Source organism: Notolepis coatsorum, assembly GCF_963971535.1.
Source record: "Notolepis coatsorum genome assembly, chromosome: 9".
NCBI lineage: Eukaryota > Metazoa > Chordata > Actinopteri > Aulopiformes > Paralepididae > Notolepis > Notolepis coatsorum.
In genome coordinates, this window is record NC_140173.1 from 35,869,887 (window position 1) to 35,897,428 (window position 27,542).

The following is a 27,542-nucleotide window of genomic DNA, read 5'->3' on the forward strand; positions in this document are numbered from 1 at the left end:
GTTACGCCACCTGACCGATGAATGACTCAGTTCTAAAGCATTCGAGTAGTTTTCAATCACTGCACTTAGAAAGAGTAAAACAGCGGGATCATTTCGTGAGCAGATGACCAAAACACAGGCAATTTCGAGCCCTTAAGGAATCAAATAGTCTGCCATGGCTACATGTGTGGCGCTAACGTTATTGTTTTGAAATGCGCAACTGTCAGAAAAACCTGGCAGCGATAAGAGGAATCGGTAGTCACGGAAGCATGCGATTCCAGGAATCAGACAATTAGGAACCGGCTCCCAACGGGAACCGGTTTTCGATTCCCATCCCTAGCCTCATTCACTGACCGGGTGGATGGCTATCAAAGCAAGGCCCGACCAAGCTGAAATTGACGTCAAATCGCTCTTACCTGTGGCCGGTTGGACTGCAAAAAGGATTTCCCAGTTATCGATCGACATCTGGTAGATCCATATGTCCATTGGCTGATACTATATTCCTTTACTGCATACTGAATTCAGCGTCCCAAAAACTATTCTAGGCGATCGGCTACAGGCATAGCTTTAGGCTAACCGAAAAGTCCATTCATGATAAAAAAACAAAAAAAAAAAACACCGGTCTGTAACAGTGAACACTGCATTATCGAGACAGCGCCCCTACGAGGATCTGGCCGGTAATGCACTTTTCCGAATTCCAAGAGTAGGGTAAATCTGCAGTGCCGCTCGGTGACATTGAGTAGGATATTACAATGGAATAAAAGCCAAAACAACCTTACCACGTATATATACGTGGTTGGCCCTCAAGCGTTGGATCCGAAACACGTACTGTATATATACGTGGTTGGCCCCGAATGTGTTAAACCAAAGAATCACCAAATAAGTACATTTGCATATTCTTTTCTAACGAGAGCTTGCATCTTTCCAAAGTGTTTGCCACTAAGTTAAGCTATTTGATAGGCTACGACTACAGTGCAAGATTCCTAACAGATAACGTTATATCGCCCAAGCCTAGTATAAGGAATTAAACCACTTATATCCATGCTAGTGTAAGTCAATGAGGAATTAAACCATGTATCTCCATGCTAGTGTAAGTCGATGAGGAATTATTCCACTTATCTCCATGCTAGTGTAAGTCAATGAGGAATTAAACCACTTATCTCCATGCTAGTGTAAGTCAATGAGGAATTAAACCACTTATCTCCATGCTAGTGTAAGTCGATGAGGAATTAAACCACTTGAAGACCTTGCCCTTACCTTACATTCAACCCTACTGGAGACATCACACTGATGATGAAAGATATTTTGTGATGGATTTTCCAAGATGCTGACTTTGACACTGCAGTGTGTGTGTGTCTCTCTCTCCTCTCTCTCTATCTCTCTCTGTCTCTCTGTCTCTCTCTGTCTCTCTCTGTCTCTCTCTCTCTCTCTCTCTCTCTCTCTCTCTCTCTCTCTCTCTCTCTCTCGCTCTCTCTCTCTCTCTTGTCTCTCTCTAGGGAGATGGCCTTCACCCGGCAGCTTCAGAAACAGTCTCCCAAGCTGTGCTTCTACTACCTGGGCTTCTACATCCACTCCTGCCCCAAGATGCGCTACAAGGTAATAATGATAATCCATATAGCTGCACTGGGTGTACGGTGCACTGAAACATGAGTAGTATGACACTGAAACATGAGCAGTATGACACTGAAACATGATCAATATGCCACTGAAACATGAGCAATATGACACTGAAACATGATCAATACGACACTGAAACATGATCAATATGCCACTGAAACATGAGCAATATGACACTGAAACATGATCAATATGACACTGAAACATGATCAATATGCCACTGAAACATGAGCAATATGACACTGAAACATGATCAATATGACACTGAAACATGAGCAATGTGACATTGAAACATGAGCAATATGCCACTGAAACATGATCAATATGCCACTGAAACATGAGCAATATGACACTGAAACATGAGCAGTATGACACTGAAACATGATCAATATGCCACTGAAACATGAGCAATATGACACTGAGACATGATCAATACGACACTGAAACATGATCAATATGCCACTGAAACATGAGCAATATGACACTGAAACATGATCAATACGACACTGAAACATGATCAATATGCCACTGAATCATGAGCAATATGACACTGAAACATGATCAATGACACTGAAACATGAGCAATGTGACATTGAAACATGAACAATATGACATTGAAACATGAGTAATATGACACTGAAACATGAGCAATATACATGAGCAATATGGCACTGAAACATGAGCAATATGACACTGAAACATGAGCAATATGACACTGAAACATGAGCAGTATGACACTGAACCATGAGCAATATGACACTGAAACATGATCAATATAGCACTGAAACATGATAAATATGACACTGAAACATGAACAATATGGTACTGAAACATGAGCAATATGACACTGAAACATGAGCAATATAGCACTGAAACATGAGCAATATGACACTGAAACATGAGGAATATGACACTGAAACATGATAAATATGACACTGAAACATGATAAATATGACACTGAAACATGAGCAATATGACACTGAAACATGATAAATATGACACTGACACATGAGCAATATGACACTGAAACATGATAAATATGACACTGAAACATGAGCAATATGACACTGGACATGAGCAATATGGTACTGAAACATGATCAATATGGCACTGAAACATGAGCAATATGACTCTGAAACATGAGCAATATGGCACTGAAACATGAGCAATATGACACTGGAACATGAGCAATATGGCACTGGAACATGAGCTATATGACACTGGAACATGAGCAATATGACACTGGAACATGAACAATATGACACTGGAACATGAGCAATATGACACTGAAACATGAGCAATATGACACTGGAACATGAGCAATATGACACTGAAACATGATCAATATGACACTGGAACATGAGCAATATGACTCTGAAACATGAGCAACATGACACTGAAACATGAGCAATATGACACTGAAATAAGAACAATATGACACTGAAACATGAACAATATGACACTGAAACATGAGCAATATGACACTGAAACATGCACAATATGACACTGAAACATGAACAATATGACACTGAAACATGAGCAATATGACACTGAAACATGCACAATATGGCACTGAAACATGAGCAATATGACACTGGAACATGAGCAATATGGCACTGGAACATGAACAATATGACACTGGAACATGAGCAATATGACACTGAAACATGAGAAATATGACACTGGAACATGAGCAATATTTATTTTTGAGAATAAATACAGCTTCAATGAATTCATTTCGGCATGAAGCACTGTCATTGGGCACGGAATGCTTGGCCTGATGGTGACGCTAGAGGAAAGGTCATACAGTAGGTTCAACCATAAACGGGTTTCTTCTTCTTGGGGTCACGAATGTGCACAGCCAATTGTATTGCAATCCAGCCATTACTTTTCAAGATGTGTTGTTCTCAGTTTGGCCTATGGTGGTGCTAGAGTGAGTTCTCAGTTTGGTCTGATGGCGGTGCTAGAGTGAGTTCTCAGTTTGGTCTGATGGCGGTGCTAGAGTGAGTTCTCAGTTTGGTCTGATGGCGGTGCTAGAGTGAGTTCTCAGTTTGGTCTGATGGCGGTGCTAGAGTGAGTTCTCAGTTTGGCCTGATGGTAGTGGAAGAGTGAGTTCTCAGTTTGGCCTGATGGTAGTGGAAGAGTGAGTTCTCAGTTTGGTCTGATGGTAGTGGAAGAGTGAGTTCTCAGTTTGGCCGGCTGGTAGTCGATTTTCGTTTTTGTTTTTCTGTTTAGTTCACGAAAGTCAGCAATCTTGAAAAATTTACCGTCGGGAATTGTAGTTTTGAAGAGGACATCGAGAGCTTTCGATGAGCATTGGAATTTTTCCGAACAACACTTCCCAAAGGCCTCTATGGGGCTTCAAGCTAATTACTTCTGTATGAATTCTTTTAATATCTCTTATTACTCTGGATAATAAACCACAAAACGTAACGTTATTGGCATATATTGAAGCACAGTTAGTTTCTCTTCCCTATGTTTAGCATGTAGCAACAATCAGATTTGAACTTAGTTTCAAAATGGCGGCATTCTGGCCAGAATAATAAACCTACTGTACATACAGTAGATTTCATTATCTGTTCTTATGCACGCCTGGTGATCCTAAATCCAAATTGAACTTGGGCATTTGAAAGATATGATTTGGCACAATCCATAAATGTGCGAATTGGCTATAATAAGGTCATTTATAAGCCTGCTATTCTATATTCTATAATAATAATTCAAATTGCATTGGTCCGGATGGGAGAATTCAGTACTGTATCTACAAAACCTTCTCTTTAATCATCTTCCCTTTATTCATCGCCTTAGCATTTTTGTACACGTGATCTCAAGAAGGTACTCAGTGGCAGTTTTTCATGTCTGGTCATTTTTAGCATGGTGTTATTCACTGTCAAAGATGCAAAGAAAAATTGGTGGCTGGGTGGCGCAGCCGAGATTGCGCTCGTCACTAATGCGAGAGACTCCGGTCTCGAATCCAGGTATCAGCATTGCCTCCGGCTTGGGCCAGCCGTCATACTAACTCGTTTGGCTGAGTTAGCGGGAGGGAAGTCGTGGGTGGTAATCTGGCGTTGTGGACAGCGACTCCTACAGGTCAGGCCTGGGCGCCTGCACAGCAAAAGACAGGAAGTGGTGAAGGCAGCGTGACCTCCCACGCGTTACACTTCATCAATGAGAGTCCGCGCTGCCGGGTGAAAAGAGAGCAGCTGGCTGTCTCTGCATGTGTCAGAGGAAGCATGTGGTAGACCTCTGGGCTCCCTAGACTGACCAGTAGGGGAGGGGGGAATTGGCATAACGACTAAATTGGGATGGGAGGAAAAACACAGAAAAAATCAGATGAAGAAAAAAGAGGATTAAAAGAAGAAGAAAAAAGATCCAAAGAAAAATCATAATTCACATTCTCCTTTGTTTCATCACAATTTAAGCAAGCCTAGTAATAGACACAATATTTCTGACACTGGGAATACATTCACTGAGGTCCATAGATGTCCCTAGATACCAAGAACAGGCAAATGGACCTTGTAGAAGTGGAGCAATATTTAATTTACTTAGGTATGTATTTTAGGCGGATTTTCAGAAAATAGGGCTCCGGGCTTAAGAGGTTAATACATAACATACACATATTTAGTATGTGTTAAAAACAAGATGGACAAATACATAGGGCTAAAAAGAAGAGCTAAAATAGAGCTAAAAGTGGTGAATGGAAGAAAAGAAAAAGAAACAAGTCCAATCGTGATATTAAATAATTAAATTAATTCCTCCAGTCCACGGCAGTTAGCCCGTCCTGGCCCTGCCTGGTTGTGGATGGTGGTGCTAGTGGAAGAGTGGGTTCAAAGATTGACTTGTTAACTTGCCAGAGTAGAATTTGAGGTAGCTATTGTATTTACATTGTTTCCAGTCATCAATTGTCAGATGTAGCATAATAGCGGATTAGCATGTAATACCAGTTCATTTGTATGTCCTGATTGTAAACCTGGTGTTATAGCGAGTCAGCATGCATTAAGTCTTTTAATGTTCTTCAGGAAGCTTTTATCAATCTTAAATTAGTCCTCAATGCTAGTAAAACTAAACGTATGCTGTTCTCCAGAGCCAAACATATGACGAGTCTACAGTAAGCGGTTCTAACATTGAGATGGGGCTTGTGGCTCGCTGAGGAATCTTCATGTGGATATTCTTGCTTCCAAGCTGCGACAGAAAACTGGCTTCCTGTACAGAAATAGACCCAGCTTCCTGTGATTAGTGGAAAGAGGATCGTTGAAGCTGTTTTCTTAACAATTTTGGACCACGTGATGTGATTTATAGGCATGCTTCAACTCTGTCTATCATTCTGCCCTCAGATGTATTACTGGTGACTGGTATGATATCCGCCACTGTGTGCTTTATGATATATATGATACCCACCACTGTGTCCTTTATTATAGGATATGATACACTGTGTCCTTTATGATAGGATATGATTTATGAAAAGGTTTGATGGCCTTCTCTGGTTGAAAGGCGTAACTATCATTGGTATTTGTTTATTTTTAAAGCCCTTATTGGTAAACGTCCCTCTTACATCACATTACTGGAACGTAATCTTGGAATCTATTCTACACGTTCAGATGACTGGTTGGTTCTTAGGGTTCCTCCGGTTTGCTCTGAACTAGGAAAACCTGCTTTTTCCTTCAATGCTTCCAACACCTGGAATGCCCTCCAGCTGACTCTGAAGGTTCTTCCTTCTCTCGTATGATCTCCAACCACTGTGTGTCGTCTTGTAACTGTCTACGCTGATTTTGTATTGTTTATTCTTATTTATTGGGCCTATATGTATGAAATTGCTGATAAACTATGTCTTGTTTTGTAAGCTCGTCGTCGCTGTAAATTAGGGTAAACCTCAGTGTCGAGTTGAAATAAAGGTTTGAAATTAAATGTCGGTTAGCATAGCGTGCTGATTGCATTCATCAACTGGAACTGTGTTTGAGAAAGATAACCTTCCAAAGCAGGGAACTTTGTTTCAAGTTCAAGTTTGTTGATTAGTTGTCATAGTAAAATACAGAATACCTTTCTATGAAATGCTTTTTTTCCTGTATGAGCCCCTGGGAGTGTGCTAGATAAAAATTAGTGCTGTCAGGCGATTAAAAAAATTAATCTAATTAATTACAGGATTTGTAATTAATTAATCTAATTAATCGCATTTTAATCGCATAACCGTTTTATGCCTGATATTCTATATTCTATAATCATATTTCAAATTGCATGTGTCCGGATGGCAGAATTCAGTACTGTATCTACAAAACCTTCTGTTTAATCATCTTCCATCTATTAATTTGCTTAGATTTTTCAGGTCTGGTCAATTTGAGCATGGTGTTATTCACAGTCAAAGATAACAAAAAAAATATTGATATTCTCATTTGGTTCATTACAATTTACTCAAAATAAAATTTTCATTCAATCAATCACAGCGCAGATTGAGTGATTGAATGAAAATGTTATTAACAGATTGCAGAATGGGTACAATACAGTACTGCTCAATACACACAATTGTTAAGGGGATGCAGACCAGAGAAAGTCTTTCGTCTTGTTTACATCAGGGTCCCCCATTTTCAATTCATAATGAATTGTAAGTAAGGGTGCAACTTGCACTGTGCAATCCATTCTTTGTGGATCTAGCCCACAGTATTTCTGACACTGGGAATACATTCCCTGAGATTCATAGATGTCCCTAGAATCAGATACCAAGAACATGCAAATGGACCATATTAAAAAAAAATCTGTAAATGTGTATTCTACATTCTTATGGAATGAATGAGATACAAAAAAAATATTATTAAAAAAAAAAAAAAAAAAAAAAAAACTTTTTTTTTGTAATTAATTTTGAGTTAATTTTCATAACGCGATAATTTGCTGTGTAATTAATTAATCTAATTAACGCGATAAACTGACAGCCCTAATAAAAATAGATAAAAAGTATAAAGTATGTAAACAAAAGGTGTTCAGTCAATATACATATATATACAATATACAATACAGAGTAAAAAGAGTAACAGTGAGGTACAATGCAGAAATGGGATGAGGTACAACTTAGGGTAAGGTGCAATGAGGTATGAATTGTAGTGCAAATCTCTTTACCAATCAATATAAAGTGTGTCTAAAGTTAGTAAAGTGGGTGTTACGGTGAGTGTTTGTTTAAAGTGAGTGTGTACCAGCGTTTCCGTTAGAACATATTCGTGCCGGTCTGAGTGTCCTGCAAGATTTCTATCACCGGACATATTCGAGATATTCCGGTCAGAGTTTTAAACAGCAGTCTATTATAATCACATTTTTATGAGCTAACGAATTCCGTTATAATTGGACATGTGTATTAATTACATCAAGCGAAGAATGAGAAATTGATTTGCAGAATCAAATTACTATCTCTCGCCTCTCAAGTTAGTGCGATACGCTACCAGCATCAAGCTCCCGCCCCGCAGGCTCCCGCTGCAGCAGCTCTGTCACACGCACCCCCAAATGAATCTCGAGTCGACATCGCTTCACCTCGTTGTATCAGACACGTCACACATATCATAATGTTCAGCTTCACGTATACAGTCATTAATATATTCCAAATAAAATAAGTCCCTCGATACTCCGTGCTGCTGCTGACTTGAAATAAAATAGACCGCGTATGTGGGCAGTCGGTCCGACACTAAACAGCAGTCTGTTATAATCACATTTTTATGAGCTAACGAATTCCGTTATATTGGACATTTGTATTAATTATATCAAGCGAAGAACTGAGAAAGCAGAGAGACGGCAACATTATCGTGGTTTGCGTGACGACTCTCTCCACCTCGCAACGACTTATTTGCAAAGAGTATGGCGCTGCAGAGAAGCTGATTCAGTGTTATTGGCTCTTTTCTGGGAACCGCACAGCAGCGCCCCCCACCCAACATTGGCTGAAAATGGCTGAATTGGAGTACTGCTGGAATACTGCATTGTGCTGATAGTGCTCTGGCTCTGCAGCTTCACAAAAGTTCGCACACCCAGCACTAAGTTCTCGCTGACGACGTCGTTGTCATTATTAGAAGCAACGAGGAAACAAATGTAATGATCGTTTCGTTCATCGCATAGGCTATTTAATTTTAGCCTATTTTAATACAATTCAAATAATCAAATTGTGCTTAGACTCAGGGAATTATTTTCACCGGACATTAAGACCGGAGAGAGTAAATATGTCGGACTTCAACAGATTTTGCCGGTCAAATACCGGTAATTACCGGCTAACGGAAACGCTGGTGTGTACGTGTGGATGTGTGTGCTGTGAGTGTAGGTGACTGGTTGTGACATAGTGTCATTGTCGTTGAGCATCCTGATGGCCTGGGGATAGAAGCTCCTTCTGAGTCTCTCTGTGCTGGCCATGAGACTCCGGTATGAGAGGCAGTTGTTTGCGTGACTAGAGTCTTTGATTATTCTCTTAGCCTTGCCCCTGCAACGCTTGGTGTAAATGTCTTGGAGAGTGGGAAGCCCACCTCCAATTGTGCATTCGGCTGAACAGGCCACTCTCTGTAGTCTGTTGCGGTTGTGTCCGGTGCTATTCCAAAACCAGGAGGTGATGTTACCAGTCAGGATGCTCTCTATTGTGCATGAGTAGAAGTTCTTAAGGATCTTCTGTCTCACTTTGAACTTCCTTAGGCGCCTAAGGAAGTAGAGGCGTTGCCGTGCCTTCTTGATAACACTGTCAATGTGTGTGGTCCATGTCAAGTCCTCAGATATGTGGACTCCGAGGTACTTAAAACTGTTCACTCTCTCAACCGGTGCTCCGCCGATGCTTAGGGGGCTGTAGTCCCTGGCCCCCGATCTCCTAAAGTCCACAAAGTTTTGTTTACTTGTAAACAGATGCCTGTTTCTGAGTTCCAGCTGAGAGGTAGGAGCTGGAAAACACAACGGTTCCATAGCCTGAAGTCTTATCTAGTACAGGTCCAAAGTTGATAACAATCCCACAGAAGATTCGTGTTTTATAGATGTTTTAGTAATGTTTATCGGTAATAATTCATCCAAAATGGCCGACCGCACAATTCATTTGGACGGGCGAGTGAGAAATTCTCAAAACAAACAACTCATCCGTCTTCTTCTGTCCCATTATTGTAGGAATCAGCCCTCATGTAAGATACAATTAGCTCCAGAATTTCATTGGCTACAAAAACGGTCAATAATTTTCACCGTCAGAGGTCCGCCGTCGGGTTGGGTGATGTCATATTAACTATCACACACTTATACATACAACACAGACACACACTCACACAAACATACATATTAACTATCACACACATATACATACAACACAGACACACACTCACACAAACATACATATTAACTATCACACACGTATACATACAACACAGACACACTCACACAAACATACATATTAACTATCACACACAAACACACACACCAACCATCTCACACAAACACTCATATTAACTACCACACACACGAAGCATCTCTCAGACAGACACGTTGTCATTCACACTGTAGACTCTAGAGCTGAAAGATCCCAGAACTCCACCATTCATCCTTTTAAACCCTGACTCTATCCCTCCATCCCTCCTTCCCTCCATCCATTCATTCTTTCATCCCTCTGCCATTCATCAGTCCTCCATCTCTTCTGTGTAGCCTGATGTGTTGTTGTGTCTCCTGGCACCCTGCCAGCTCCACCAGGGGCTGGTTTAGTGTGTAGGCAAGTGTGTAGGGTTTAGTGTGCGGGGCATTGTCTATTCGTATGTGGCCCATTTCCCCCCTGCAGGGATGGAGGGGTTAACACACACTGATGTGTCTGTCCATAATCTCCTCTTCTCCCTTTATGCAAAGTGTGTGTGTGTGTGTGTGATAGTTAATGTGTTTTTGTGTGAGATGGTTGGTGTGTGGTGTTGCTTGTTGTTGTTGGTCTGTTTTGGTGTTTATACATGGAATGTGTGGTTGTGATTGTGTGTGTGTGTGGTTATGATTGTGTGTGTGTGTGTGCATGCGCGTGCATGTGTGCAGAATCGTGATGTCGTTGCCACAGCTCCTCACCCCTCCTGCAGTGGTATTTAACCCCTTCCCCCTCCCATATCTGTGTGTTTTGAGGAGGGGGAGGGGCCTCCGAGAGACACTGAGCGAGGTGACAAGGTTGTCTAGTTCCCACCTTTAGTGTGAACACTCTCTCTCTCTCTCTCTCTATCTCTATCTCTATCTCTCTCTCTCTCTCACACACACACACACTTGCACAAACTAGCACTTTCTCTCAAATGCACTTGCAAAACACACTATATCTACTAACTAACACTAGTAACACATACTGCTCACTATATATCTACTAACTAACACTAGGAACACATAGTGCTCACTATATATATACTAACTAACACTAGTAACACATAGTCCTCACTATATATCTACTAACTTAACACTAGCGCAACACATAGTCCTCACTATATATCTACTAACTAACACTAGTAACACATACTGCTCACTATATCTACTAACTAACACTAGCAACACATAGTCCTCACTATATATCTACTAACTAACACTAGTAACACATACTGCTCACTATATATCTACTAACTAACACTAGTAACACATAGTGCTCACTATATATCTACTAACTAACACTAGTAACACATACTGCTCACCAATGGAGGTTATTCTATGACAACACGTGAGGCAGAAGTTCACTCATAATTATTATTAATTTACATATACCGTATATATATATATTTTTTTTGATTATTATTATTATTATTATACATTTTTTTATTAGAAATGTTTTCCTCTGTTAAAAAAAATGCCAGTGAATTTTTTATTTTTTTTTTCAAAAATGGACAAGTGACAGCTCTGAGCTCTCTGATCAGGCCTGCTCATCACATAACTGCAGTAATGGCGAGCTGTCAATCACTCAGTGCAACTATTCTGCACGGGTTGATTTTAGGAATAGAATTATCCCTCCGGCGTTGTCACCAGCTTGGCTGGCTGTTCACACTAATACAATTGGCTGTATTAGAGGGTGGGAAAGCTGGCGGGGTGGGTCCGGGTCGTTGTAAACAGCGACTCCTACAGTTCGGTCGGGGCGCCTGCTCAGCGCGGATAGGATCTAAGGGGGGTAGTGTGATCCTTCCACACGTTACACCCTCTCAGTGAGAGTCCGCGCTTCCAGGTGAAAAGAAGCGGTTGATTGGCTAGACGTGTGTCGGAGGAAGCACTCTCCCAGACCGACTGTGGGGGGTAAGTGCGCAGCGACCAGGAAGGGGATTGGGAATTGGCATAACGACTAACATTGGGATGGGAGAAAATCGGAGGAAAAAGGAGGGGGAAAAAAGATCAAAAACAAAAAAAGGGAATAGAATTATCCAATCAAAATAGGCTATTTGAGTCATCTAAGCCCCGCCCATGCATTTTTGCGCACGCCACTCACGAACGGGGATTGAATGATTGTTCTGACACTCAAATCAGAGAAGAGCTCCGTGACTGTGATGATGTCATCAAGTTCTCCGGCTGTTTGATTGATTGATTGCCAATTTTATTAACAGATTGCAGAATGGGTACAATACAGTACAGCTGTAACAACACAGTAGGCTAAATTAAACTTCAAGTTCAAGTTTTCAAGTTTCTTTAATAGTTGCCATACAGAAGTACAGAATACTTTCATACAAAATGCTTCTTACTGTTACGCTCCAGAGACTGTGCTAGACAAGATAAGTATGAAATAAAATAGTATAGCATGTAATTTAGAAGAAGAAAATGAGGTCACAGTGTTCGGTATAGACATATGTACAATGTTCTGAGTTACCATATAATATACAATACTATGCAGTGTACTAATGTACAGTACTATATAGTGCAAAGCAGAAATGGGATGAGGTACAATTTAGGTACAATTTACAGTAAGGTGTACGAGTTGTAGTGCAATCCTTCATCAATAAATATAAAGTGTGGGGAGTGGGTGCTACAGTGTGTTTGTTTAAAGTGGGTGTGTGCTATAAAGTGTGTGGAGTGGGTGCTACAGTGTGTTTGTTTAAAGTGAGTGTGTGCGTGTGGATGTGTGTGCTATGTGCGTTTGGTGGTTGTTGTTGTGTAGTGTTCATTGTTCGTTTAGCAGCCTGATGGCCTGGGGATAGAAGCTTCTTCTGAGTCTTTCTGTGCCCGCCTTGAGACTCCGGTATCGCTTGCCTGACCGCAGCAGTTCAAAGAGGCAGTTGTTCGGGTGACTGGAGTCTTTAATGATTCTCTTAGCCTTGCCCTTGCAACGCTTGTTGTAAATGTTCTGGAGGGTGGGGAGCCCCCCTCCAATTGTGCGTTCGGCTGAACGTGTCACTCTTTGTAGTCTGCTTCGGTCTTGTGCAGTGCTATTCCCAAACCAGGAGGTGATGTTGCCGGTCAAGATGCTCTCTATTGTACATGAGTAGAAGTTCTTAAGGATCTTCTGACTGACTTGGAACTTCCTTAGGCGCCTGAGGAAGTAGAGGCGTTGTCGTGCCTTCTTCACAACACTGTCAATGTGTGTGGTCCATGTCAAGTCCTCGGATATGTAGGCTCCGAGGTACTTAAAGCTGTTGACTCTCTCAACCGGTGCCCCGTCGATGCTGAGGGGGCTGTAGTCCTTGACCCCCGACCTCCTGAAGTCCACAATCATCTCCTTTGTTTTGCTGACGTTCAGGGAGAGGCTGTTTTCCTGGCACCATCCCGCCAGGACCTTGACCTCTTCCAGGTAGGCCCTCTCGTCGTTGGCAGAGATCAGGCCCACCACCACTGTGTCGTCAGCAAATTTGATGATTGTATTGCTACTCCGCTGAGCCACACAGTCGTGTGTGTACAGGGAGTAGAGGAGGGGACTCAGAACACAGCCCTGGGGGGCCCCTATGTTGAGGGTGATGGATGAGGAGGTGCAGTTGCCTGCTCTCACCACCTGGGGTCTGCCAGTCAGGAAGTCCAAGACCCACTTTGCGCCAACATTAGGACCGAAGTATAAACCAGCAACTGAGCAACATGAAGAAGTGGACTGCATCTGGATCAGAAAAAAAGTAAGTAGTAGTGTTTGTAAAACTAAAGCCTGGACGCTAACATTAGCCAGCTGAATTGTTTACATAACGATACCTGGACGCTAACGTTAGTCAGCCGAATTGTATCCAGAACAATACCTGGACACTAACGTCCCTGACATTAAGCTAACTGTAACTGTACACAGTGTTTAATGAGAGATGGTAGATTGAAACACCAAGCTAACTGTAACAGTGTTTAATGAGAGATGGTAGATTCATTACACCAAGCTAACTTTACACAGTGTTTAATGAGAGATAGTGGATCCAATACACCAAGCTAACTAACACAGTGTTTAATGAGAGATGGTAGATTCAATACACCAAGCTAACATACTGTACACAGTTGAGTGTTTAATGAGATATAGTGGATTCAATACACCAAGATAACTGTAACAGTGTTTAATGAGAGATGGTAGATTCAATACACCAAGCTAACATACTGTACACAGTTGAGTGTTTAATGAGAGATAGTGGATCCAATACACCAAGCTAACTAACTGTGTTTAATGAGAGATGGTAGATTCAATACACCAAGCTAACATACTGTACACAGTTGAGTGTTTAATGAGAGATAGTGGATCCAATACACCAAGCTAACTAACAGTGTTTAATGAGAGATGGTAGATTCAATACACCAAGCTAACATACTGTACACAGTTGAGTGTTTAATGAGAGATAGTGGATTCAATACACCAAGCTAACTTTACACAGTGTTTAATGAGAGATGGTAGATTCAATACACCAAGCTAACTTTACACAGTGTTTAATGAGAGATGGTATATTCAATACACTTAATGAGATATAGTGGATTCAATACACCAAGCTAACTGTAACAGTGTTTAATGAGAGATGGTAGATTCAATACACCAAGCTAACATACTGTACACAGTTGAGTGTTTAATGAGAGATTGTGGATTCAATACACCAAGCTAACTGTAACAGTGTTTAATGAGAGATGGTAGATTCAATACACCAAGCTAACTTTACACAGTGTTTAATGAGAGATAGTGGATTCAATACACCAAGCTAACTTTACACAGTGTTTAATGAGAAATGGTAGATGGAAATTACTTCTATGTTGCGATAACTTCTCTAGATCATGTTTAAATGTGTTTGGGGGGGAAATGTCCAGGCTACAAAGTAAGCAGTATGGTAATAGCCTCAGGCCAATACATGGAATTACTTCTTAGTAATTGTCCTTAATAGTTCTTTGCTGGTATGGCAACATATTAGATTATATTGAAAGTGGTCTTAAAAGGTCTTAAATGTAACCTGTTGAAACTTGCAGGAACCCTGTCCGTCAATATCCACCCTCAGTGAGACCATAACACCTGCCCATCATGAAGATGACATGTCACCCACCTCTACAAGCAGGAGTATCACCACCACCACCACCACCACCACTAAAGGTTTGACCTCACAAGACCCTGCACTATGGCCAAGTAGGCCATACCCAACAATGTGGTATCAAGGGGACCAATACAGGTCAAAAATATTGTTTTCCCCCAAAATCCAGTGAACATGGCTTCTGTATTCGGTGTACTCAGTCTTCTGTTTGATATTATAAAAAAAAATTATATGATGAATAAATGCCTTGTAGTTAAAGAAAGCTTGAATTTCTGACTTCTTTATTACTTTTAATCTCTCTCGTCCTCCCCAATTTTTTAACGCACCAGCCACCAATGACACACACATTGGGGGATGTTTTAAAAATAAAATGTTTGCTTCACCAAAAAATGTGGTCAGCAGCCGCCACTGCTGCTCACTATATATCTACTAACTAACACTAGTAACACATAGTGCTCACTATATATCTACTAACTACTGTAACACTAGTAACACATAGTGCTCACTATATATCTACTAACTAACACTAGTAACACATAGTGCTCACTATATATCTACTAACTAACACTAGTAACACATAGTGCTCACTATATATCTACTAACTAACACTAGTAACACACAGTCCTCACTATATATCTACTAACTAACACTAGTAACACATACTGCTCACTATATATCTACTAACTAACACTAGTAACACATAGTCCTCACTATATCTACTAACTAACACTAGTAACACATAGTGCTCACTATATATCTACTAACTAACACTAGTAACACATAGTGCTCACTATATATCCACTTACTAACACTAGTAACACATACTGCTCACTATATATCTACTAACTAACACTAGTAACACACAGTCCTCACTATATATCTACTAACTAACACTAGTAACACATACTGCTCACTATATATCTACTAACTAACACTAGTAACACATACTGCTCACTATATATCTACTAACTAACACTAGTAACACATACTGATCACTATATATCCACTAACTAACACTAGTAACACATAGTCCTCACTATATATCTACTAACTAACACTAGTAACACATAGTCCTCACTATATATCTACTAACTAACACTAGTAACACATAGTGCTCACTATATATCCACTAACTAACACTAGTAACACACAGTCCTCACTATATATCTACTAACTAACACTAGTAACACATAGTGCTCACTATATATCCACTAACTAACACTAGTAACACACAGTCCTCACTATATATCTACTAACTAACACTAGTAACACACAGTCCTCACTATATATCTACTAACTAACACTAGTAACACAGTCCTCACTATATATCTACTAACTAACACTAGTAACACATACGGCTCACTATATATCTACTAACTAACACTAGTAACACATAGTCCTCACTATATATCTACTAACTAACACTAGTAACACATACTGCTCACTATATATCTACTAACTAACACTAGTAACACATAGTCCTCACTATATATCTACTAACTAACACTAGTAACACATAGTAGATATATAGTGAGCACTATGTGTTACTAGTGTTAGTTAGTAGATATATAGTGAGCACTATGTGTTACTAGTGTTAGTTAGTAGATATATAGTGAGGACTGTGTTACTAGTGTTAGTTAGTAGATATATAGTGAGCAGTATGTGTTACTAGTGTTAGTTAGTAGATATATAGTGAGGACTATGTGTTACTAGTGTTAGTTAGTAGATATATAGTGAGCATATAGTGAGGACTAACTAACACTAACACATAGTCCTCACTATATGCTCACTATATATCTAACAAACACTAGTAACACATAGTCCTCACTATATATCTACTAACTAACACTAGTAACACATACTGCTCACTATATATCTACTAACTAACACTAGTAACACATAGTGCTCACTATATATCTACTAACTAACACTAGTAACACACAGTCCTCACTATATATCTACTAACTAACACTAGTAACACATACTGCTCACTATATATCTACTAACTAACACTAGTAACACATAGTCCTCACTATATATCTACTAACTAACACTAGTAACACATAGTGCTCACTATATATCTACTAACTAACACTAGTAACACATACTGCGCACTATATATCTACTAACTAACACTAGTAACACATAGTGCTCACTATATATCTACTAACTAACACTAGTAACACATACTGCTCACTATATCTACTAACTAACACTAGTAACACATACTGCGCACTATATATCTACTAACTAACACTAGTAACACATAGTCCTCACTATATATCTACTAACTAACACTAGTAACACATAGTGCTCACTATATATCTACTAACTAACACTAGTAACACATACTGCGCACTATATATCTACTAACTAACACTAGTAACACATACTGCTCACTATATATCTACTAACTAACACTAGTAACACACAGCTATCTACACACACACACTGCCATACTGTGACATACTGTGTGGCATCATGGCCTGATTTGCATATGCATTAAAGGAAAACTCCAACATTTTGGGAAATTAGCTTATTTAACATCTTCCCTGGAGTTGGACAAGAAGATACATACCTTTTTTGTCTCTGTGCGTGCATTTAGCTTAGGGAACAGTCGCTCCGTTAGCATAACTTAGCTTCATCACTGGAAGTGAGGCGGGGCCGGAGCCTTACAGTGTATAGTTTGATTGATTGATTGAAAAGTTTATTAACAGATTGCAGAATACACTCCAAATACAACTCCAAAACATTAATGTAAACATGTTGTGACCTGTGTATTCACCACGTGGAGAAATAAAAAATAATTGAATTAGACAATTACGTTTTATAAGCAAATATACTCTGAACAATTTTTTTGCCCAACCACTCCTCTCTGAGCGCAGCCAGTGATTTCAACGTGTCGTCGTGATTGTTGATATTCTCATTAATTCAAAGGATCCGAACCGATTGAAGTTTATGGATACCATGACTTGAAATCCTCTTACCTTGACGATTAAAAGCCTCCCCAATTTAGAAAACAGTAATCCAATGGCTGGTATTGTTATACCGGACGCTCTGAGCTAACCGGAGCTAACACAGATCAGGATGTTAAAGCATATATAATGACTTCCTTTCTGGGGTTGTCAAAATAAAAGTGCGACGTTTATAGCAGCGGAAAATGTTTATTTTGTACATTATCTAACGTTAACACGAACCTAAACTAACGTTACAACTAACCTAAAGTTAGTTTAGGTTCGTGTTAACGTTAGATAATGTACAAAATAAATGTTTTCCGCTGCTATAAACGTCGCACTTTTATTTTATTTATTATTTTAAAACGTAATTGTCTAATTCAATTATTTTTTATTTCTCCACGTGGTGAATACACAGGTCACAACATGTTTACATGAACGTTTTGGAGTTGTATTTGGAGTGTATTCTGCAATCTGTTAATAAACTTTTCAATCAATCAATCAAACTATACACTGTAAGGCTCCGGCCCCGCCTCACTTCCAGTGATGAAGCTAAGCTATGCTAACGGAGCGGCTGTTCCCTAAGCTAAATGCACGCACAGAGACAAAAAAGGTATGTATCTTCTTGTCTAACTCCAGGGAAGATGTTAAATAAGCTAATTTCCCAAAATGTTGGAGTTTTCCTTTAAGTCTCGTGTTTCCTGAGTGGCTCATTAATGCAGAGGCGTAACGTTACTGTAGAATAGTTGAGGTGTCTCAGATGGACAGACCAAGCTGACAGTTTTGATGACATCCTACAAGCTGACAGTATAGATGACATCCTACAAGCTGACAGTATAGATGACATCCTACAAGCTGACAGTATAGATGACATCCTACAAGCTGACAGTATAGATGACATCCTACAAGCTGACAGTATAGATGACATCCTACAAGCTGACAGTATAGATGACATCCTACAAGCTGACAGTATAGATGACATCCTACAAGCTGACAGTATAGATGACATCCTACAAGCTGACAGTATAGATGACATCCTACAAGCTGACAGTATAGATGACATCCTACAAGCTGACAATATAGAGATGACATCCTATATTGGCGACAGTGGCTCGGGAGGTAGAGCAGTCGTCTGGCAATCCCGTTCGATTCTTGGGCAGCGTGTCGATGTGTCCTTGAGCAAGACACTTAACCCCTAATTGCTCCCGATGAGCAGGTTGGCACCTTGCATGGTTGCCTCCGCCATCGGTGTGTGAGTGAATGGGTCAAATGTGAGTAACATTGTAAAGTGCTTTGGATAAAAGCGCTATATAAAAAAGCAGCCATTTACATCCTATCAATAGAAGTACATTGTTTAGCTAGCCTAAGAATCCATAGAAGTACATTGTTTAGCTAGCCTAAGAATCCATAGAAGTACATTGTTGTATTATCTGTATTGTTTATTAGGTGTTATACCTTCATACACCTTTTATTTTTATAAAAAAAAATTATCTCACCTGCACATTTAGTTTTATTTTGTTTCTTTGTGCAAATAAATAATTAAACAAATTAACCAAAAACTATACTTGCCATGTGGGAACTAGTAGTTTGAGCCCCTGCTATAATGTCCTGTCAGCCTGTTGTCTTGTAGTTTGAACCCCCTACAAGATGTGTGTATCGTGCAACACTAGTAAAGACATGTATTTTGACATTCTGATTTAAGAACTTTCTAAATAAAACAGTTAATTTATCTGACTGCTTGTATTAATTGATGAAAAAGTAGCCATGTGCAGTAATATAGATTATGCATCGAGATGCACAGTAGAATCTAATCTAATCGTGGGCACAGTGGGCGCAGCTGAATAGTAAATAATCGAATTGTGGGCAGCTGAATCGTAATCGAATCGTGAGCAGCTGAATCGTAATCGAATCGTGAGCACCTGAATCGTAATCGAATCGTGAGCAGCTGAATCGTAATCGAATCATGAGGCCAGTGAAGATCCACAGCTCCTAGTGTCTTGTCAGCTTGTTGAACGACCTTGCTGTTAGTTTCCATCCTATCAGGCCTCGGTACCAGGGAGCTCGGTACCAGGGAGCAGCTAGCGCTCGGTCCAGCCTCTCTCCCCACACCCAGTGCCTGGATGTGGGCCTGGACAGCAGCCCTGGCTGGCCCTGGAGCCTGGCAAGGATCCAGAGGGCTGCCTGGAGAGTGTCAGACCCTCGTCTTTGTTCCACAAGCAGGACGGAGTGTCCCTCTGAGGCTGGCTGGCTGGCGTCTTGGCTGCAGGTTTCAGGGCTAGACGTGACATCCTGCTGCTGGCCATGAGCCCCGGCCCCCACCCCACCCCTGCACCGGGGCCATGTTCGCTGGGTCTTGGGCCCTCCCCTGCCCTTCTTGCTCCTGGCCCCTCCCAGCCCGCCCGGCCCTCTGATGTTGTGTTAGACAGAGCAGACGGTGAAGCTATAGGAGGGTAAATGAATCCTGCCCCCCACCAACCCACAGGGGTAGCTTAAAGCCTTCTGAATGAACTGCCATAAAGCATTGAAACGGAAGCACAAACCCTTTTAGTGACACATTAACATGCTCACTACATTATGTCCTTTCTGGCTGTTAGCAGACGTTAGTGCTATCAAACATTAGCTACCAAACATTAGCCACCAAACATTAGCTACCAAACATTAGCGTCCAAACATTAGCTACCATTAGCTACCAAACATTAGCTTCCAAACATTTAGCTGCTATGTCAGCTACCAAACGTTACAGCTAACTAGTTAATTTTAATCAAAACTATACTAAACCCTGCCAGACCATACTATACTAAACCCTACCATACTGCCCAGTACAACCACAGTCTGACACTGTTGACCACTAGGAGCTGCCCAGTACAACCACAGTCTGACACTGTTGACCACTAGGAGCTGCCCAGTACAACCACAGTCTGACACTGTTGACCACTAGGAGCTGCCCAGTACAACCACAGTCTGACACTGTTGACCACTAGGAGCTGCCCAGTACAACCACAGTCTGACACTGTTGACCACTAGGAGCTGCCCAGTACAACCACAGTCTGACACTGTTGACTACTAGGAGCTGCCCAGTACAACCAGTCTGACACTGTTGACCACTAGGAGCTGCCCAGTACAACCACAGTCTGACACTGTTGACCACTAGGAGCTCCCCAGTACAACCACAGTCTGACACTGTTGACCACTGGGAGCTGCCCAGTACAACCACAGTCTGACACTGTTGACCACTAGGAGCTGCCCAGTACAACCACAGTCTGACACTGTTGACTACTAGGAGCTGCCCAGTACAACCACAGTCTGACCCTGTTGACTACTAGGAGCTGCCCAGTACAACCAGTCTGACCCTGTTGACCACTAGGAGCTGCCCAGTACAACCACAGTCTGACCCTGTTGACTACTAGGAGCTGCCCAGTACAACCAGTCTGACCCTGTTGACCACTAGGAGCTGCCCAGTACAACCAGTCTGACCCTGTTGACCACTGAGCAGTTCCACTGGAGCAGTTGGGGGTTAAGTGCCTTGCTCAAGGGCATGTCGGCAGTTGGCTGGTTGGTTGGAAAATATGGTTTGAGAGACATTTGTAAATTTACTGTTCAAAAAGCTAAGAAAGGAATAAAAAGGAGATGTATTTCTATTGTTGGCGTTAACTTGTGGAACATTGTTCATTACTCGTTTAAGAATGAGTAATTTACTTTAGTTTAAGAAAATGGTTTGTATAGCTATTTTTGAAGATTACAAATGTGAATACTTAAATAATTTTCTTTTTAGAATACTGTTTTGGAGTCTTAATTTTGTTAAGAATATAGGCATGGTCATGCTGGACCTACAAAAGGCCTTCGACACTGTCAATCACACCATTCTGATTGACAAGCTAAAAGCAATTGGTTTTGATAGTCTATCAGTGAGCTGGATACAATCCTACCTGGAGGGGAGAGAACAGATGGTGGAGGTAAACGGTACCCTATCCCCCCCCCCTCCCAGTGAGCTGTGGTGTTCCACAAGGAAGCATACTAGGACCGCTACTGTTCCTAATTTATGCAAATGACATGTCATCAGCTTGTGACTGCAACTTGTTCCTGTTTGAGGACGACTCAGCCCTGCTGGTCTCTGACAAGAACAAGTTACAGGTTGAAAAAACCCTCAGCTCGGAACTAGGCAAAATCTGCATATGGCTCGCCGATAACAAACTATCATTACACATGGGCAAAACAGAGTCCATTCTCTTTGGTTCAAATAACAAACTCAGCAAGACCGATGGCTTCTCAGTTACAGTGGGTGACAATATTGTCAGAAGGAAAGATTAAATTACCTACCTGGGTTCCATCCTAGAGGATAATCTTTCCTGTGACAAAATGGCATCCAATGTAATAAAAAAAGTCAACCAACGAACTTGATTCTTGTACCGGATCTCCTCTCTGGTAAACAAGAATACCCTGAAGACTCTGGCAGGAGCACTCATTCAAGGGTACTACGACTATGCTTGCACCTCATTGTACCAAAGCACCTCAAAGGCACTAAAAACCAAATTACAAACATCTCAAAACAAACTAGTCCGACTACTGCTTGACCTGACTCCTAGAACCCACCTCACCCCAGCCCACTTTGACAACCTAGGATGGCTTAGAGTAGACGACAGAGTACAGCAACTTGCAATGGGCCTGGTCTACAAGATACACTACACGACCAAGGTACCCATGTACATGTCAAAATACTTCATAAAGGTCAGTGAATACCACGATCACAACACCAGAGGGAGCTCCACAAATCATGTTAAACCCAGATTCGGCTCAAACAAGGGACTAAACACGTTTCGCAATTATGCCACATCAATGTGGAACGCCCTACTTAAAGCTGTAAAGGAATGTGAATCACTACCCACTTTCAAAAACACTCTCAAAGAACACCTACGGGAGACTGCAATTCGAAACTGGCCCCTACAATTGCCCTAACCCAGTTGTACAGTAAATTACCAAGTATGGCTTTGTCAGTATTCCAATGTACAGTGTACAGTGTCTCGTGCTATGTATGACTTAGTCCACATTGCAGCCGGCTTGTGGGAGGCAAGAAACAACGTTCGACGACAGGGGAGGGTTGAATTGGACGATATGAAAATTGGGATGGGAGAAAAATAGAAAAATGGGAGAAAGTGGATCAAAAAAAGATGTAGCAGTACTGTCTATCTGTATGTCGTGTGTGTCATATATGTTATGATGAATTGAAAATGGGGGACCCTGATGTAAACGAGACGAAAGTCTTTATCTGGTCTGCATCCCTTTAACAATTGTATGTATTGAGCTGTACTGTACCCATTCTGCAATCTGTTAATAAACTTGTCAATCAATTAATCAATCAGACAGGCATATGCATTATGCTTCAGTCTGTACCTTTTCAGTCACTGCCTGAATCAAAGATTGTTAAATGATTGTTTATTGTATTGTGTGATGACTAAATAAACGACTACTATACTAAATCATACCATACTGTACTAAACCTACTATACTAATTAAACCATACCAAACATACCACTGTTCTTGTGGCGTGTGAACTCATTCGAAACAGACCAATGACTAGTTCCTATATCTGATCCTAGATCAGTACTCCTCTTCTTTGTGCACACATGCCCAGGTGTGCAGGTAGCACTGTAGCCGCTCGTCCAGGGTCCCTCTAGTGGCACTGGGGTGTACTGCAGGTTGTAGAGCTCCTACCATTGAAACAATGAGACCGTCAAACTGTTAATACGGTTTACTCTGAATTTAGATCTGGATGCAGTAAATAATCTCATATTCACCCGTTGGTTATTATTTGACTGAAGCCTGGAACCAGAACCCTGTCTGGACTCACTGCGCCTGGGCCCGGCACTGCAGACCTCTCGCTCTCTCTTCCTCTTTCTCTCTATATTCTTCTCTCGCTCTCTCTTTCTCTCTATATTCCTCTCTCTCTCTATATAATATTCTTCTCTCGCTCTCTCTTTCTCTCTATATTCCTCTCTCTCCCTCTCTCACTCTGTATGTATAGTCCCCCCCTGTAGCCCCTCCTCCCTCCTGTCTGGCGCCAACATCTTTGCTCAATGTATTATTCTCTCCATTTCGTTTGCTTTTGTTTTTATAATTTTCCACTCTTTTTTTTAATCATGTGCAGACAGAGCTCTAAAAATACCACACGCTGCGCCGGAGTAATGTTCCACTTCTCTGAAGCAGAGCTGTGTGAGTATGTGATGTGTGAGTATGTGATGTGTGTGATGTAGGGGTGTAAAGGTACACGTATCCGTACCGAACCGTTTCAGTGTGTACCGTACCGAACGGCTGTGTAGTGTACAGAACAAATACAACGGTATGTTAACGGCCCACCGGGGCTGTTTTTTTCGCAATCTAATATAATTATTATAATTTTTTCTTTTCTTTACAAGTCGATTATTAATTTCAATATAGAATATTTGTTGACAGCCCTACAAGCACAATTAGTTACTGCACACTACATCACCCCTGAGTGGAACATGGAAAGCCAAACTTTCCCCCACTGTACCGAAAACCGTACCGAACCTTGACTTCAAAACCGAGGTACGTACTGTACTGTGGTTTTTGTGTACCGTTACACCCCTAGTGTGATGTGTGTGAGTATGTGATGTGTGTGTGTGTGATGTGTGTGTATGTGATGTGTGTGTGTGTGAGTATGTGATGTGTGTGATGTGTGGCTTTTATTAATAAACTTTTAAGCAGTTTTCTTACCTAGCTTTGATATCTGGTAGCTGCTCACCTGCTTCAGCAACATACACACACACACACACACACACACACACACACACACACACACACACACACACACACAGTCACTCAATTTCTCTCTCTCTGACACACACTATATTTCTTTCTCTATCTTTTTTTTCTCTCTCTCTGACACACTATTTCTCTCTCTTTCTCTCTCTCTCTCTCTCTCTCTCTCTCTCTCTCTCTCTCTCTCTCTCTCTCTCTCTCTCTGACACACACTATTTCTCTCTCTTTCTCTATCTCTTTTTCTCTATCTCTCTGCCTCTCTCTCTCTCTGACACACCCACTATTTTTCTCTTTCTTTCTTTCTCTCTCTCTGACACACACTATCTCTCTCTCTCTGCATCTCTCTCTCTCTCTGACACACTATTTTTCTCTTTTTCTCACACTTTATGTCTCTCACACACACACACACACACACACACACACACACACACACACACACACACACACACACACACACACACACACACAGTGGGTAAGTGAATGCTTTAAGTACACACACAGTGTGTAGGGAGAGAGAGTTACATAAAGCATCTCTTACTCTTGTTATTATTGTTCTAAGTGAAAGAATGTCTCGCTGAGCTGAGCCCAGGAAACCATTAGAGAGAGAAAGAGAGGGAGAGAGAGAAGCTGGAGGGACAGATGGATGGAGTGACTGAATGAGTTACCAAATGAGAAAAGGAGGTGAGATGAAAAGGACTGTGGTACTTAACTGACTTTTAAGGAGTGTTTTCACCGCAGCTGCAACCCCCCCCCCCCCCCCTCCCCCTCCCCCAACCCCCTCGCCCCTCCCTACCCCCAACACCCCCCCTCCCCCTCTCCCCTCCCTACCCCCCCAACCCCCCCCCCCCCCCCCCTCGCTCCTCCCGGGACACAAACAACAGCTCCAGTCAGCGAGCCTGTCAGCTCTGAAGCAGCAGCCATCAGTTCCCCACATGGGCCAGAGATGTAGGTCCAACAGGCCTCCTGAGCAGACTTCACGCTGGTGCATCCTGGGACATCTGTCAATGGGTAGAACTACCACTGCCAGGGTTAGGGGTTCACCGTTCCCTGTGTAGCTCAATGTGTAGAGCAAGGCACTAACAAATACCACGAGTCTACTGTTTTTGTACCATATAGTGATCAGAAAATACATATAAATATTAGGGATGTTCGATATTGGCTTTTTTACTGATATCCGATATACCGATATTGTCCAACTCTTAATTTATAATAATATAATAATAATGCATGGTCCCCCCCCCAAAAAACACAACATTATGCATACTTTTCACAATAAATAAAATAAGAATTTGTTCTTACTTGATTGCCTGGGTAAATAAAGGTTAAATAAATGTAATAAAAAAAAAACAATGGATACCGATCATTTCCGATATTACATTTTAATGCCAATATCGGTAGGCCGATAATATCGGACATTCCTAATAAATATATATATTATTGTCGTGCATACTGACTGGCCAACATAAATAAATGACTGGAGTCGCAGGGAGCCCTAGTCTCTGTCTCTGTTAAAGCCCTGGTGTGTCCAGCCTCTAGTAAAGCCCTGGTGTGGCCAGCCTCTAGTAAAGCCCTGGTGTGGCCAGCCTCTAGTAAAGCCCTGGTGTGGCCAGCCTCTAGTAAAGCCCTGGTGTGGCCAGCCTCTAGTAAAGCCCTGGTGTGTCCAGCCTCTAGTAAAGCCCTGGTGTGTCCAGCCTCTAGTAAAGCTCTGGTGTGGCCAGCCTCTAGTAAAGCCCTGGTGTGGCCAGCCTCTAGTAAAGCCCTGGTGTGGCCAGCCTCTAGTAAAGCCCTGGTGTGTCCAGCCTCTAGTAAAGCTCTGGTGTGTCCAGCCTCTAGTAAAGCTCTGGTGTGTCCAGCCTCTGTTAAAGCCCTGGTGTGTCCAGCCTCTAGTAAAGCCCTGGTGTGTCCAGCCTCTAGTAAAGCTCTCGTGTGTCCAGCCTCTAGTAAAGCCTCTAGTAAAGCCCTGGTGTGTCCAGCCTCTAGTAAATCCCTGGTGTATCCAGCCTCTAGTAAATCCCTGGTGTGTCCAGCCTCTGTTAAAGCCCTGGTGTGTCCAGCCTCTAGTAAAGCCCTGGTGTGTCCAGCCTCTAGTAAAGCCCTGGTGTGTCCAGCCTCTAGTAAAGCCCTGGTGTGTCCAGCCTCTAGTAAAGCCCTGGTGTGTCCAGCCTCTAGTAAAGCCCTGGTGTGTCCAGCCTCTAGTAAAGCTCTGGTGTGTCCAGCCTCTAGTAAAGCTCTGGTGTGTCCAGCCTCTAGTGAAGCCCTGGTGTGTCCAGCCTCTGTTAAAAGCCCTAGTGTGACCAGCCTCTAGTAAAGCTCTGGTGTGTCCAGCCTCTAGTAAAGCTCTGGTGTGACCAGCCTCTAGTAAAGCTCTGGTGTGTCCAGCCTCTAGTAAAGCTCTGGTGTGTCCAGCCTCTAGTAAAGCTCTGGTGTGTCCAGCCTCTAGTAAAGCCCTGGTGTGGCCAGCCTCTGTTAACCCTTTCACTGCCATACGACAGGAGGTTAACATTTACATTTAGTCATTTAGCTGACGCTTTTATCCAAAGCGACTTACAAGTTCTGTACGACGAGCCATCAGGAAGGGTACAACTCTATCAGCTGAGCAACAATGTTCATCAAAGTGTTGAGTGCTACAGTGTAGGTTAGTTTATTAGGACAAGTGCATGACCGTACGGTTAGTTAGGGTTAAATTTAACCCTTTCAGTCGCTGGCTGTCGTGTGGCAGTGAAGGGGTTAACCGGCTGTTGTGTGGCCGCAGTGAAAGGGTTAACAGTTTTGGTAGTGCATCAGTGAAAGGGTTAAAGCCCTGGGTGTGTCCAGCCTCTGGGAGCCTCACTTGTTTCGA

At 41.8% G+C, this 27,542-nt stretch overlaps 1 protein-coding gene across 2 annotated transcripts in view; it reads left to right on the top strand.

The window, feature by feature from the left end:
• ate1 (arginyltransferase 1) overlaps window positions 1-27,542 on the top strand; it is a 291,958-nt gene that overhangs the window by 209,465 nt on the left and 54,951 nt on the right. For both annotated transcript variants that reach the window (XM_084321688.1, XM_084321689.1), the window contains exon 10: window positions 1,476-1,575. In XM_084321688.1, the coding sequence (XP_084177814.1) occupies window positions 1,476-1,575 (100 nt within the window). The remainder of the gene's footprint in view (window positions 1-1,475; window positions 1,576-27,542) is intronic.